Source organism: Nymphalis io, chromosome 18 (assembly GCF_905147045.1).
Source record: "Nymphalis io chromosome 18, ilAglIoxx1.1, whole genome shotgun sequence".
NCBI lineage: Eukaryota > Metazoa > Arthropoda > Insecta > Lepidoptera > Nymphalidae > Nymphalis > Nymphalis io.
The window spans coordinates 10,974,891-10,989,961 of record NC_065905.1 but is presented as its reverse complement, the minus strand read 5'-3'; the positions used below and the strand labels follow the sequence as shown (position 1 = coordinate 10,989,961).

Here is a 15,071-nt window from a genome sequence, read left to right as displayed (position 1 = left end):
TTTCAAATGTACTCGAACAAGATGTTTTGTGTTGATAATAAGTGGACTGATAAACAGGCCACCTAATGGCAAGTTATCGACGCCAATGACATTAGCGCTGTGAGAAATATTAAACATTGTTTCATTTGCTAATGCGCCTCCAACATTGGGAGCTAAGCTGATATATCCCTTGTGCCTGTAATTACACTGTCTTATTTACTGTACAATACTGAGTAATGTTTAGACTAAATGATGAGTACCCAAAGCCCCACCAAGTGAATATACATACATCGGCCTGCATTATTTACAATTAAATAAGTATGTTTCCTCATTACTCATTTAAATATCCTGGTTTTCTCGCTATGGTATAATTTATATGATATTAAATGTCACCATTAATGGCTTTGTCGTTTCGCTACATGTATTGCCTTCCATTTTTTTTAATTTATGGCGAAATTATATTTGTAATGCTACAAATATAATTATTATTGTATCTTATATGGAAAAACTTTTGAATGTCTACAATGATTACCATCGAAATGAAATATTACAGTTTATAAAATTATTTTTAGTTTTTATTTTGTATACTAGTTGCTCCGCGTGGTTTGATTTGCGTCAAACTCCTTCACCCCGGGGGGCGTAGTTCAAGCCTGTAAACCTTACTCAAGAATTGGCCTATCAAACGCAAGAAGTTTTTTCGAATTTGACTGATAGTTCCTTAGATAAGCGCAATCAACCAAAGAATAAAACAATATTTTCATCTTAATTATATAATACTAGTTTTGATTATCCCTAGGGATAATGTTATATACCTCACGGTCGGTAAACACGAGATGAATTATAAAGACAAATTAAGGTAACGACAACGGTACTTTTCTGGATTTGAACTTGCAATCTTCGGTAAAGATTCACTTGTTCTAATCACTGGGCCATTTCGGCTACCACCACTGTGATAAGTAGACACCACTATGGACAGTGGCCTCAAATTATCTTAGACAACTTGTCACTGTATCATGATATGCATATTTAAATGTAATTGACCTAATAACCATTAGCCAATCAAATATTGAGGACATGATCTAAAATTTCTTTGCAAAATTTAAAATTTATAATTTTTCAGAAACAAATTGTTTCGGTTTTATTTCGCTTTTTCTTTCTTCAAAATTAATTCTTTTTATAGTTGTGTTCTGGTCGGGAGAGTATACTAGTATTATCTTAGATCCCGTTGTTGGCGGCAAAATGACTGCTTTGAGATCGATATATACTTCTTACAGTACCAAAGTCCATTGGCGAAGGTCCAGGATAGGATTACCAGGACAATACCTTCATAAATAGATCGTTCGTCTGTCCCAATTTTTTTTTGTGCTAAAAATCCAATTAATTCTTTGACCGTTGTGAGCTTAAGTTAGATTACATAATATATTGTTAATTTTTATTTAATAGTTCACGTTAAAATTTTTGGCATACCTCCATAAAATATACATAAATTCGCGCATATTGAACAAGGTCAACGAAACCTGTACGTCGCGCGCAGACGCATAATACCATTGCTGTCTCGTCTACACTAATGTTAATAAACGTTAAATCAAGAAATTGCTTATTTTTGTATACAAACGAAGTTTAGAGAAATTTCTCAGTAATGTTTGTTAATGATCTGGTGTTTCTTTATTTATGGATTTGTTTACGTTCAAGTTTTTGTTGCGAGGATACTTAATTGAAGATGAATGTGTAAAAAGCATGCCTCGGGATTTATTTATATTAACTGTCCATTTTTTTACTGGATTCCATATCTGTCGACAGTCTTGAATGAGAAAAAGTGTATTTAAATTATTTATTGATCAACTTATTCAAATACAGTTAAAAACTTAAACCTGTCCCTATTTTTTAACGTTCAAATATTTTTACTCATATAAATAAATATAGAGAAACGTATACTTATTTTATTTATTTATATTTAATTTTATCTTAAACATTCCTTACAACGTCAATGACCAGACGTAAACCACCAGACTTCGGAACTAAGATGTTCCGTTCCTTGTGGCTGTAGTTACACTGACTCAGTCACCCTTCAAACCGAAACACAGCAATACTAAACTTTGTTATTTGGCGTTAGAACATATGATAAGTGGGCGGTACCCAGTGGGGCTTGCGCAAAGCCTTACCTCCAAGTCATGATTATTAACTTGCAATGTTTTGCTTTTCAGGCAAAATCTCCAAGTCATGATTATTAACTTGCAATGTTTTGCTTTTCAGGCAAAATCGGAGGAGCAATTAGAATGCGAAAAGGAATGGCTTCAAGCTGGTCACATGTGGCTGGCTCATCGTGGTGGTTTTACAGCGGTGGTGAGAGAAGGCGACGCGGACGCGGGCAGGGCGAAGGTCCGCGTTCTGCAGACTGGGGAAGTGATCACCGTTGATGAAGACGATCTGGAAAAGGTAATTCGTCTGTTTACATCGCACATAGTATAAGAATGTTATAAATAGTATAAGAATGTCAGAGCCAGGAAAGCTCAATATGTAATACATAAATTAAACTAAAAAGCGCGGAACGCAAGTCTGTGAAAAAATAAATCAAAATATTCAGAAAAACATACACCGAAAGATTATATGTAGCTTATTATATATCAGACATTTTTATTCAAACTCTAAATCATATCGCAGAATTATTTTTTATATAAGATGTACATCATTGTAAACAATTAATTTATTACACGACTAGCCTTTGGGTTTCTTGACGGCTCTTCTCGTTAAATCTACTTAACATTATATTAATATTGTCAAATGCCGATTCAAAAGTGCTCGTAAAAACCCATGTGAATCAAGTTTATATTTATTTAAATATTATTATGAACTTAATATGGACAAGTTTTAATTTTGTTGTCAAATTATTAAATTATAAATGATTTAAAATATATATTTATATTGTCCTTCGAAATCGTAATAGCCTGTGAATGTCCCACTGCTGAGCTAAGGCCTCCTCTCACTTTTTTTTTGAGGAGAAGGTTTGGAACTCATTCTACTACGCTGCTCCAGTGCGGGTTGGTGGAATACACATGTGCCAGAATTTCAGTATTATTCGACACATGCAGGTTTTCTCACGATGTTTTCCTTCACCGTCAAGCACGAGATGAATTATAATCACAATTAAGCATATTAAAATTCAGTGGTGCTTGCCCAAATTTGAACCCACGATCATCGGTTAAGATTCACGCGTTCTTACATTGGGCCATCTCGGCTTAAACCTTCGAAATCACATAAAACTAATATATACATAATATACTTCTAACCAATAAATATATTTAATTGTATAATACGACCCTACTACATTATATATGATAATATTGCATATAATGTAGTGCACGAATTGATGTGTTTTTTGTTTTATGTTTAAGGATGTATTTGGTATACAGGTTGAATCTGAATCTACACGAAAAATTAAATAAAAACGAAAACGAAATATACGATGTAGTTTTGGGACTTCATTAAGCCTTAAGGCTCCTTTGAGCATTTTTGTCTATTTTTGGCTGTGTCAGATTTGAAACTCCCCGCATATTTCAAAAGTTAATTCCCTATGGTAGATAATATTTAAATATCTAAGTAAAATGAATTGGCATTATAATAAAGTCATTTACTTCTCTTTTCAATCGATGTTTTTCATTTATATATATTTTTTTTTTTTTTTTATATCGCCGGGAGGGCAAATGACTCTACTCCACCTGATGGTAAGTGGTAGTAGAGTCCAAACGCGACGACGGCCAGTACAGACGGGAAAAACTTTCTGCACTAGCCGCCTTCGCCTTGCCGGCCCGCAAGATGCCTCTTCACGCCTCGTTTGAAGGAACCCGGGTTGTAAGAGGAGGGGAATACGTGAGCTGGTAAGGAATTCCATTTTTTGGAAGTGCGACAAAGAAAGGAGTTGCCAAATTTCTTTGTTCGCGATGGAATTGATGTCACAGTTAGGCGGTGACATCGAGAACCAGCCCGCGTGGACTTAAGAAGGAAGGGGGAAGCAGGAATTAGAGAGAATAATTCCTCAGAGCACTCGCCGTGATACAGTCGATAGAAAGCGCTCAGTGCTGCTATCTCACGACGCAATTGTAAAGGTTCAAGGGTGTTTGTGACCTTTACGTCGCCAATAATGCGTACGGCACGTCACTGCAACCGGTCCAAGGCCTCAAGTAGGTACTTAGCGGAGCCATCCCAAAGGTGCGAGCAATATTCCACGCAAGACCGTACCTGTGTTTTGTACAGCAGGCACAGTTGTTGTGGCGTGAAAAAGCGCCGCACCTTGTTCAGAACTCCGAGTTTCCGTGAAGCTGTTTTTATAACAGCCTCGATGTAATCCCTTGGACTAAGGTCGCAGCGAACGTCAATCCCCAGCATGGCGATTTTGCTTTGCATCACCAGCGGAGTACCACAGAGGGAGGGAAGAGGGGAAAATGTTGACTTTTTCGCCGTGAGAGCGCATACCTGTGTTTTCTTGGCATTAAACTCAACAAGATTATCAGAGCCCCATTTGGCGATGAGATCTAACGTCCTATCGAGTTCAATGACAAGATTCTCCCGCCTCTCCTCAGTTTCCGCCCGCCCAGCCACTGCGCGTCCGTGGTATCCACCATGCACTGTACTATCATCTGCATAGCAATGTATGTTCCCAAGGGAGAGCATATCATTGATATGCAAAAGAAAGAGTGTGGGAGATAGCACAGATCCCTGGGGGACCCCAGCATTCACTACATAGAATTGTGAAGCGCAACCATCTACTAAAACACGAAGGCTACGCTTGTGTAGGAAGCTGGCAATCCAGGTGCATAGCTGAGCAGGCAGACCATATGCCGGTAGCTTGGAGAGAAGACTTCTGTGCCAGACCCTGTCGAAAGCCTTGGAGATATCGAGGCTGACAGCCAACGATTCTCCATGCTTGTCGATAGCTTCACCCCAGAGGTGTGTTACGTACGCTAGAAGATCACCTGTGGACCGTTTTGGTCGAAAACCGTACTGACGATCATTAATTAGACAGTGATCTTCTAGGTAATGGATCAGTTGGTTGTTTAAAATCCGTTCCATCACCTTACAAAGTACTGAGGTGATAGCTATTGGCCGATAATTTGCCGGGTCAGACCGATCCCCTTTTTTGGGAACCGCTTGCACATTAGCTCTTCTCCAAGCCTCCGGCACACTTCCCGAAGAGAGAGAAAGTTGGAACAGGCGCGTTAACACAGGAGACAGCTCCGCTGCGCACTTCTTCAGCACTATGGCTGGTATTCCATCGGGACCGCTAGCTTTCCGTACATCAAGTGATTGCAGCTCCGCACGCACATCACGTTGCCTGATTTTAATGTCAGGCATCGTATGGCCACATGCAGGTATTGTAGGTGGCAGTGCACTACAATCATCGATGACGGAATTGTCGGCAAAGAGTTTAGCCAGGAGATCAGCTTGCTCTTGCGGACTGTGAGCTAGCGATCCGTCCGGATTTCTGAGCGGTGGCAGCGAAGGTTGGCAGAAATTGTTTTGCACAGACTTGGTCAGACGCCAGAAGCTACGGGAGCCCCTAGGATGCGAAACAAGGTCATGACCAATCTGTACAATGCGCTGTGCATCCGCTCTCGTGTATGCCTTTCTACAGGACTTGGAATTTTTATTATAGTTTGCTTTCAGTGAGTCAATGTTAGATGCCCCGCTAATGCAGCCGTTGATCCACTTGCGATATGCCGCCTGCTTAGCTGATACAGCATCGGCACATTCACGAGTGAACCAACGGTTACGCGTACTCCTACTGACGAGATCTGAGCTAGGAATGTAGTATTCCATTCCCAGCATGATCTCGCCAGCAACAGCAGCGGCACTAGCTGTCGGGTCATTCCCACTGAAGCAACGTTCCTTCCAAGGGACCGACGCATAGTAATCGCGCATACCGTCCCAATCCGCCGACTTATAGTGCCAAACGCGACGTTTGCATACCGCTAGTGGCGGCAGCTTGGCCTGTGGCACTCTGGTAGAAATAAGGCTGTGATCCGAAGAGCCAAGAGGAGCCTGAACCACAACCTGATATTCCACCGGGTGAGAAGTCAGCAGAAGGTCCAGTAGAGAAGGTGCTTGCCCATCAATGTCTGGGATCCTGGTGGGCTGATCAACCAGTTGGGTCAAGTCATGTGTGAGAGCAAAAGCATGAGCAGTCCTTCCAGCATGGTCAGTTTTGAGGGATTTCAACCAGGATTCGTGGTGAGCATTAAAGTCCCCCAAAAACACCAATTCCGCGTTAGGAAATTGCTCTTGCGCAGCATCTGCCACCCGACTAAGATGGTCAAATAGTCGGCTTGTCTCCAAGTCACCATTGTGGGATCTGTAGAGGCACACGTAGACTCGGCTCTGACGAACCAGGTCCACACGTACCACCAACTTGGAGAAGGAGGGGTCCTCCAAGCAGCGCAGTCGGTGACAGCAAACATCCGTCCTGACGAACAAGCATACTCCGGCTTTCGCTTTGAAGGATTCTTCAAGCGTGTAGCCGGGATAATTAAGGTAGCTGGTATCGGCAGGACGGAGTATTTGTGTCTCCGTGAGAAACAACATTGCTGGCCGTGCTGTCTCGAGATGGTGGTGGACAGCGTTGAGGTTAGTGTGGAGTCCTCGGATGTTAGAGAACTCGACCTCAAACAGCGAGGGTATGGTGGGGGTGAGCACCGCTGTACGACCGTTATTTCTTTTTTGTTGCGCCATTTGGGAGAAATTAAATGGAAAAGAGACGTGAAGCGAGCGATGTATTGCCACGATAGGGATGGGCAAAGTGTGGAGGCGTGTTTCCCCAAGTGGTTGCCAAAAGGAAAAATACACTGACCCGCCGGACGGAAGGGCCCCCGAACCCCCCCGGAAGTGGCCGCCGGGACCCCACCTACCGGTCACCAACCGGCACGACGGTCCACCCCGAGATTATGCGTGGCCTGGTGGGGCAGCCTCACGAGCTGGTTAGGCACGCTCGGGCCCCTGTACTATGCCACGGGCGGCCAGCGGAACAGCCGTTTCTTCGGGTCTCCCTGACCGGCAGGTCAATACAGTTTCCCCCGGCATTGGTTCAACAGCCGTCTCCAACCGGACCAACACCCATCGCGGCAATACTCGCTCGGGCTCTGGCTGTACGCTGGCTGACCTCGAAACGCGGCTGCAAGCCACTTCACGAGTTTTTCACCATGCGTACGGTGGTAACAAGCCAGGCGGATGTTAGCATCCTACCACCAGGTGAGCAGATGGTCGCTCAGATATCCCTTAGTCGCCTCTTACGACACCCATGGGAAAGAGAGGGGCAGTGAAATGTATTCTTTCTCCGTCACTGCACGGATATTATATATATATATTATATATTTGGAAGGTGATTTTTTGCGGGTAAAAATTAATCAATCAAAACTTTTTTTGTTCAAACTCTTTCAGAATATTATAATATGTAATTAAGACACAACATCGCTTATCTGGTCCGTGCGATTTTGAACCTTTTCATCCTTATATAAAGTTTAATATTGTTTAGTGATTTTGATATATCAATTTAAAGTAAAATGAATTCTTAACAATCAGTAATTTTTCTAAAGGCTAACCCGCCTCAAATGGAACGCTGTGAGGACATCGCTTCGTTACGCTGCTTAAACGAGTGCGGCGCTCTACACGTACTGAGATCGCGCTATGCAGCCGCCTTACCTCACGTCCGCGCTGGCCATGCTCTCCTGGTACTCGGACCGCCGAAACGCACCACACCAGTCTATACGGAGAAGGTAAAGATTTAATTATGATAATGAGCTTTTCACTTCTATTGTATTAGATCGTTTCCCACGCTGTGGGTCGCATGCCGCAAATGGATCACGAACATTTTCGAAAATCAGTACGCATTGTCTTGTTGTTCGTTTAATTATATTCGTAAATGATCCAGTTTTACAAAGATGCCTTATGTTTTTAATTATTCTATTATTATTGGTAAAATTAACGTTTCAGTAATATTATGAACATCTACACGTGGAAGAGATAATAAGTAATCAAACGTGATTTGTCGTTAATTAATTAATTTATTTATTTGTATCTCCAACAGTTGTTCATAACATTCAAAATACGCTTTACATTAACTTAAAACTAACTATGCAAGAGGATACACAATTCCCAAATGCAAAATATACAAATAAAAAGAAATATTTAAATAAAAAACAAAAACAGAAACAAAAGGTAGTAATTAATTAAATTTTAAAACAAATTAATCTCTTTTTTTATCATTTAAATTGTTATATCCTGAGATTGGCGCATTCAAACAAATTATTTGCCTATTAGACAAATAATTTGTTTGAATGCGCCAACTTCAAGGCAACTTAAGTTGCCTTGAAGTTTCACCCTCGTTAAACTTTTACAGCATTTCATGTGAATCTCAATGACAATGTACTTATCGTGAAATTTGCGAGATTGGTTGACGTTTATGATTGTTGATTGCTCCTAAGTGTAGTAGTGTGAAGGTCTATAGAACCTTCTTTAATAAACGTCCTATCAAACGCATAAATAATTCTATAAATCGAAATTTTTGTTCCTGAGATATACTTGCTCAGACATAGTGGTGGGTACTAGGAATATTTCTTATATTATTAGTTTGATTTATTAAATAGATGTCCAAAATGTATCGCTTTTTATGATCAGATACATTTTTTTTAAATATTTCAGGTGGCGGCCATGTTCCGAGGTTGTCGCATGGACGATATGCCGCCCCACGTGTTCGCCGCGGCTCAATCAGCTCACCGATGCATGCTGGCCTCAAGACGTGATCGTGCTATTGTGTTTCTAGGAAGGTGAGTGAGGTTTTTTTCTCACACGATTTAAGTGATTGAACTTCCTGGCTATGGACTTAATCCCTATCATAGGGTCCTCGAAGAAGATGCTCAGTTTTTCGGTGACAGTTCTCATGTTTAACGAGCCGAGTAAGCTTAGAGTTGGTTGGATTACATTAAGGGTACCCTCGCGGTCGAGTAACGTGTCTAGGTGGTAGTCACTTTTCATCAGGTGAGCCTCTTGCTCGTTTGCCTCACTTAAATAAAAAAAAAACATAAAAAGCAAAGAAACAATATTCTAATAAAAAAAAAAAAAACAAATTAAATCATATGTAATTGCTATGCTAAGACAATTAGTAGAGTGCTCAATAATCTTAAAATGTAAATAGTCATGCTGCCTATTACAGACAACGCGTCTGGTACAATGATATATTAAAAAAATATTACAGTACATAAGATATATAAATACATGTATGTATACTCACATTCTTTAGCATAATCAAGGAGAATAAGGAATTGATTAATTATAAATAGATTAAGACGTGATCCATACAAGATAACTCGTTATGATCTATAAATAACTACCAACCTTTCGAATCAATTGTAGAACGAACAAAACGTTTTTTTTAATTTGAATAGAATTATATCAGTGTTGTTGCAACAATCATATTGTTATTATAAATAAATAAATAAATATGTATATATGTATATATATATATATATATATTTATTGTTATTTATAATTGTGCTATTATTTATTATGCTCCTGTCCAAAGCAACATATATAACCAATCAGTTTTCGTCCGCGTGACGATCATGTATTGGGGTGGACCGGTATAAGGTGAAAAGGTAGCCTGTGTCCTTTCTTGGGGTTCGAGTTTGCGTCATAAGAAATTTCATCAGAATCGGCTTAGTGGCTTAGAAATGAAAGCGTGACAGGCAGACATATACACCGAGTGCGTTACTTTCGCGTTTATAATATAAGTAAAAATGAGTATAGATTTCCAAACAAGCATCGAATCTACGATCGTTAATTACGTCAGTTTTTTTTTTGTTAAGACTTCTATTATATGTATTTTGTCGAAACAATCACACGTTAATGTATTCTAATGTCATGAAAATAAGTATTTTTTTTTTGTTCCAATTAAAAAAAAAAAGTTGTAGTTAAAAGTTATAATATATATTTTTAATATTTTAACACATGTAATAATGTCGATACACATTTTAGTTATTTAGAATTGTATATAATTAAGATTATGAAGACGATAATAAATATATTTTATAAATGAAGTCGAGCTATAATATATATATATATATATAATGCCTTTATATGTGTTATTGTGTAAATGCGCCAGAATACTGTAATTAATTTAAACGATTTCGAACGTTTAATATAGAAATAAAAACCAGTGTATATATTTTATATATAAAGGAATAACTGACTGACTTACATATAAATAGCACAGTCTTAACTAACCAACTAACGGGGTTAGCAGGTTGTTCCTTAACACAAAAGTTAGCTCTAAAGAAGGGTTTTTGAAAATGTAACCCCTAAGGTGACAAAGGGGATGAAATTATGTATGGAAATTCATTCATTCCTTTATTTTTGAAGAAAGAGTTATTTAGCATTTTAGAAATTTGACGCGAGCAAAGTCGCGGATAGGGTAGCTTAAATATATTTCGACAAAATAAACTGCTTTTCTTAAAATATATTCAAACTATCCTTTTGTTGTTCGCCGTGTGGTGACGGCGACGAATATCACCACCCCATCTCATCCCGTGGGGGGCGTAGAAGTCGACCCGAGGGAATATACACCAGAGAACGGGCAGCAGCGTCTCTCTGAGTACTATGACTAACTTACTGCGATCGCCAAGCGTGGCGATTATGGCATATCCCCTCATGATTCGCGCAACTAAACCACGGCCCCTAGTCCCCGGCAGCCCTGCTATTCCTAGCCTTGGTAACAGCTGTGGTAACGGCGGGGCAGGGGGTGCTAAGAATCCCCGGCAGATTTCGTGTTACCAACACCGACGACCTCTGGCCCTGGCAACATATAACACGCGTACACTGCGGACCGACGAGAAGATCATCGAACTGGAGGAAGAATTGAGCAGGTTACACTGGGATATCGTCGGATTATCCGAAGTCCGAAGACAGGGGGAGGATACGATGATCCTGAAATCCGGTAACCTTCTCTATTTCCGAGAGGGCGATCAACTGTCTCAAGGTGGTGTCGGGTTCATAGTCCACAAGTACCTCGTTAACATCGTTGTGAAAATCGAGAGCGTGTCGGCTAGGGTGGCGTACCTTATACTCAGAATCATCAAGCGGTATTCTTTGAAGGTCATACAGGTATACGCGCCGACTTCGACACACTCCGACGATGAGGTTGAGGTCATGTATGAGGATTTATCTAAAGCCATACATACCAACAAGACTCATTTCACTGTTGTAATGGGGGACTTTAACGCGAAGCTGGGCAAACGATTCGGTGATGAGTTAAAGGTGGGACCTCATGGAATTGGAGACCGCAACCCTCGGGGCCAGATGTTGGCCGACTTTATGGGACTCTTTATGATGAACTCCTTTTCCTTTAGGTGAGCCCTGATGGGAAAACCAAGAAAGAGATAGACTTCATCTTGTCGACAAGAAGACAAATATTTAATGACGTCTCCGTGATCAATGCATTCAAAACTGGGAGCGATCACAGACTCGTAAGAGGCTCGTTAAATATCAATGTTAAACTCCAGAGGTCCCGACTGATGAAGTCTACGCTCCGACCATCACCTCTTTAAATCCGAAATCCCGAAGTCTTTCAGCTCGAACTCCAAAACCGATTCGATTGCCTAGCAGACTGCGAGGAAGTGGACACATACAACGACAGGCTTGTGGAAACTGTCCGTACGGTTGGATCTAAGACCTTCAAGACCAGCCGTACAAAAGGAACCAAAAAGATCTCTGCCTCTACCCTACGGCTTATGGAGGAAAGACGGAAAATGATTCTGACGTCCCCAGCTGATGCTGCCGGCTATCGGCTGATCAACAGACAGATTTCAAAGTCTCTAACTCGCGACACTCGCCAATTTAATACAATGCGCATTAAAGAGGCCATCGAGCGGAACAAAGGCTCTAAAGTGTTCGCCAGAGATCTGTCTGTTGGTCAGAGTCAACTGACAAGGCTGAAAACTGAGGATGGCAGAATAGTCACGTCAAGATCTGAGCTGTTGGAAGAGGTTGAGAAGTTCTACGGTCAGCTGTACACGACAGCTCAATCACCTGTCAGGTATTCATGCTGCAGATCCCAGAGCAATTCTGCGCAACAAATCAGGACTTATTATAGAGCACAAGTGTGTGCGCAAACACAGGTGCAATTTCTTTTCCGTAGCTTTCGCTATCGTGTTTCCGGGCTACTATTGAGAACCTTCGACAGAAAAACCGAACAAGGTCTCATCAGCCCAACGTAGGATCTGAACCCAAGGCCTCGGGATCTGCGGCAACAACCGCAACGAGGCAGTCAATCAACACGTGACTAATTATAGTTGGTTAAGATTGGACCAACTTAAACAGACCGTTTTAGAAAATTTATTTTCGATTCTCAATTGTCAAAAGTGTAATTATTTTAGGTGAATCGAATGGTAAATCACCCACCCACTCATCAGATATTCTACCGCAAAACAGCATTACTTGGTATTGTTGTGTTCCGGTTTGAAGGGTTAGTGTGATGTAATTACAGGCACAAGGGACATAACATCTTAGTTACCAAGGTTGGTTTCGCATTGGTGATGTAAGCGATGGTTAATATTTCTTACAATGCCCATGTCTATGGGCGTTGGTGATCACTTACCATCAGGTGGCCCATATGCTCTTCCGCCTTCCTATTCTATAAAAATTGTAATCATCATCATAATTATTTTGTCAATTATACACTAATCGTAACTGTCATCGTAGGTCTGGCTCCGGTAAAACCTCAGCTATGAGACACTGCGTGTGGTACTTGGCGAGTGCGTATCCAGCTCAAGGCTCCAAGTTGACCCCTGAACGCTTAGAAGCGGCATTTGACGTCTTGCACGCATTCGGATCAAGTCGGTGAGTATTTGCTGGATACTTGTAGGTATTTTACTACATATACCTGCAATTTACTACTACTGCCTTAATGTTTTGTTTATTTCTAATTATGTTATATGATATATACATATTATATGTGTAAATTGATTAAATATTTAATATCCGCAATAATTCCCTCAATAATATCAACAAGAATATAATTAGAAATAAATTACAGCATATGTTTATTTGTGAAAATAACCAGGACAAGTTCGAACCCGCACGCGTCTCGGTTCGTGTCGCTGACGTCGCTGGACTTCGACGGCGGCGGAGCGCTGGTGTCGGCGTCAGTGCAGGTGCTGCTGCCCGACCTCAAGCCCGACCAGGCCGCGCTAAGGGCGCTAAACATGTAAGCAGGCACACGACACTCGTACTATGGCTATATAAACTTTTGTTGACTCATTAAGTCATAGTTCTTAATCAGTTTTAGTAGGAATAAGGAGTTTTGTTATTATGTGTTTCTTATTCATTGAATATAACAATATAATTTCTATTAAACATAGTCATTCGTTTCAAATAAATTAACTAAGTAATTTATATATTCGTGTAGTCTTTTCCACGGCTGCGATGGTCGGCTACGTCGAGAACTGCTTTTGGATCAAGCCCCGGTGAACGCGCCCAATCCATACCTCAGTTCCACTGAAAAGGCGGACGCGCCGGCCGAGTTCTCGGCTCTGAAGGAAGCCATGCAATTATTAGGTTTCACCGAGCAGGAACAGATGGCTATATGGAAGATTCTAGCGGCTATTTGTCATTTGGGATGGGCTGGTGTTGTACGAGGTAGGTAATCAGCTATTTTTCAATTATATAGTTATTATCTTCAAATCCAGAGTAAACAGGTTTCTTATAAGCAAGCGTGCTACATCCTAGACCGTGTCGATGCTTAACATCAGGCAAGTCAACGGTCAAATGCTGGCCTATTAATTGTAAATTTTTTTTGTATATTTCATGATTTCATAAAATATATATTTAAACATGATATGGTTGATCTAGGACAATATAAGGTTCACTGTACAATAACATACTCAATAAAGATCAGTACGGCTATCGTAGCTAGGACTATTCGATACCCGGTGTTAAGGATAATCAGTCCTCCCTCTAGTAGAAACAATTCTATAGAAAGTATATGTATATATATATATATATATATATATATATATATATATATATATATATATATATATATTGAAACATCCCCTATTTAAATTACAAATATTATAAATAACATTCACACAATTAATATAATAATGCAGCTCATATTTATCTCACTATTTAAAATTAGCTTTAGAAATTGCACGTTCGTTTCCCAGCCGCCGCTAAGCTCACAGCAATCGCTCCAGCTGTCGATCGTCGAGTTTGCGTGCTCGGTATTCGTCTCCGATTTCAAAATAGAACAACAAAGAATTCAAAATATTCGTGTAAATAATGTATTCGTGCCGGGCGTTGAACGAATCGATGTCTCTACAAAACAATGGTCGCAGCGGGCCCGCGCTGGCAGTGGGCGAGCGCGGGCGCGGGCGGGCGCGCGGCGCGCGTGCTGGGCGCGGGCGCCGACGAGCTGGCGCGCGCCGCGCTCGCCGCGCCCGACGCGCCCGACGCGCCCGGCGCGCCCGACGCGCCGCCCGCCGACGCGCTCGACGCCTTCGTCGCCGGCCTCTACGGCGAGGCCTTCGCCATCGTCGGCGGCCTCGTCGACAGGTACGTCGCCCGCGCGCCCGCCGCGCCCCCGCGCGCCCCGCCCCCGCCCCGCTGACCGCTGTGCCCGCAGGTCGCTGGCGACGAGCGCGCGCGTGTCGGCGTCGCTGCTGCTGCTCGACTCGCCGGGCGCCGACAACCCGATGTGCGCCGGCCAGCAGAGCGGCGCCCCGCTGTCGAAGCTGCTGTCCAACTATCTGCAGGCGAGTCGATGCCCCCCCTGTGCCCATTGATATTGTTAATGTGAATCTCTATTACATTTTTTTACTAAGAGGTATTGCAGTCGTAATTTCGTTAATAATAAAAATGTAACAGATCCATTAAATATCTATATACGAGGTAAACGCAAAAAATAATTTTATAATATTAAATTTGAAGCAAAATTATGTATATTAAGAAACCAAATAAGTATAACCCAAGGACAAATAACCAAATACAACACACGTTTGTCTAGAATTTGTAATAAAAAATTGCAATAGCCTTAATAATACGTATAAAAA

At 41.3% G+C, this 15,071-nt stretch overlaps 1 protein-coding gene across 2 annotated transcripts in view; it reads left to right on the top strand.

Annotated features, from left to right (window-relative positions):
- Positions 1–15,071, top strand: part of LOC126775334 (unconventional myosin-XVIIIa) — a 240,144-nt gene that overhangs the window by 82,888 nt on the left and 142,185 nt on the right. For both annotated transcript variants that reach the window (XM_050497182.1, XM_050497183.1), the window contains 8 exons: positions 2,233–2,415; positions 7,563–7,742; positions 8,668–8,792; positions 12,721–12,858; positions 13,082–13,225; positions 13,427–13,656; positions 14,358–14,574; positions 14,645–14,774. In XM_050497182.1, coding sequence (XP_050353139.1) covers positions 2,233–2,415; positions 7,563–7,742; positions 8,668–8,792; positions 12,721–12,858; positions 13,082–13,225; positions 13,427–13,656; positions 14,358–14,574; positions 14,645–14,774 — 1,347 coding nt within the window. The remainder of the gene's footprint in view (positions 1–2,232; positions 2,416–7,562; positions 7,743–8,667; positions 8,793–12,720; positions 12,859–13,081; positions 13,226–13,426; positions 13,657–14,357; positions 14,575–14,644; positions 14,775–15,071) is intronic.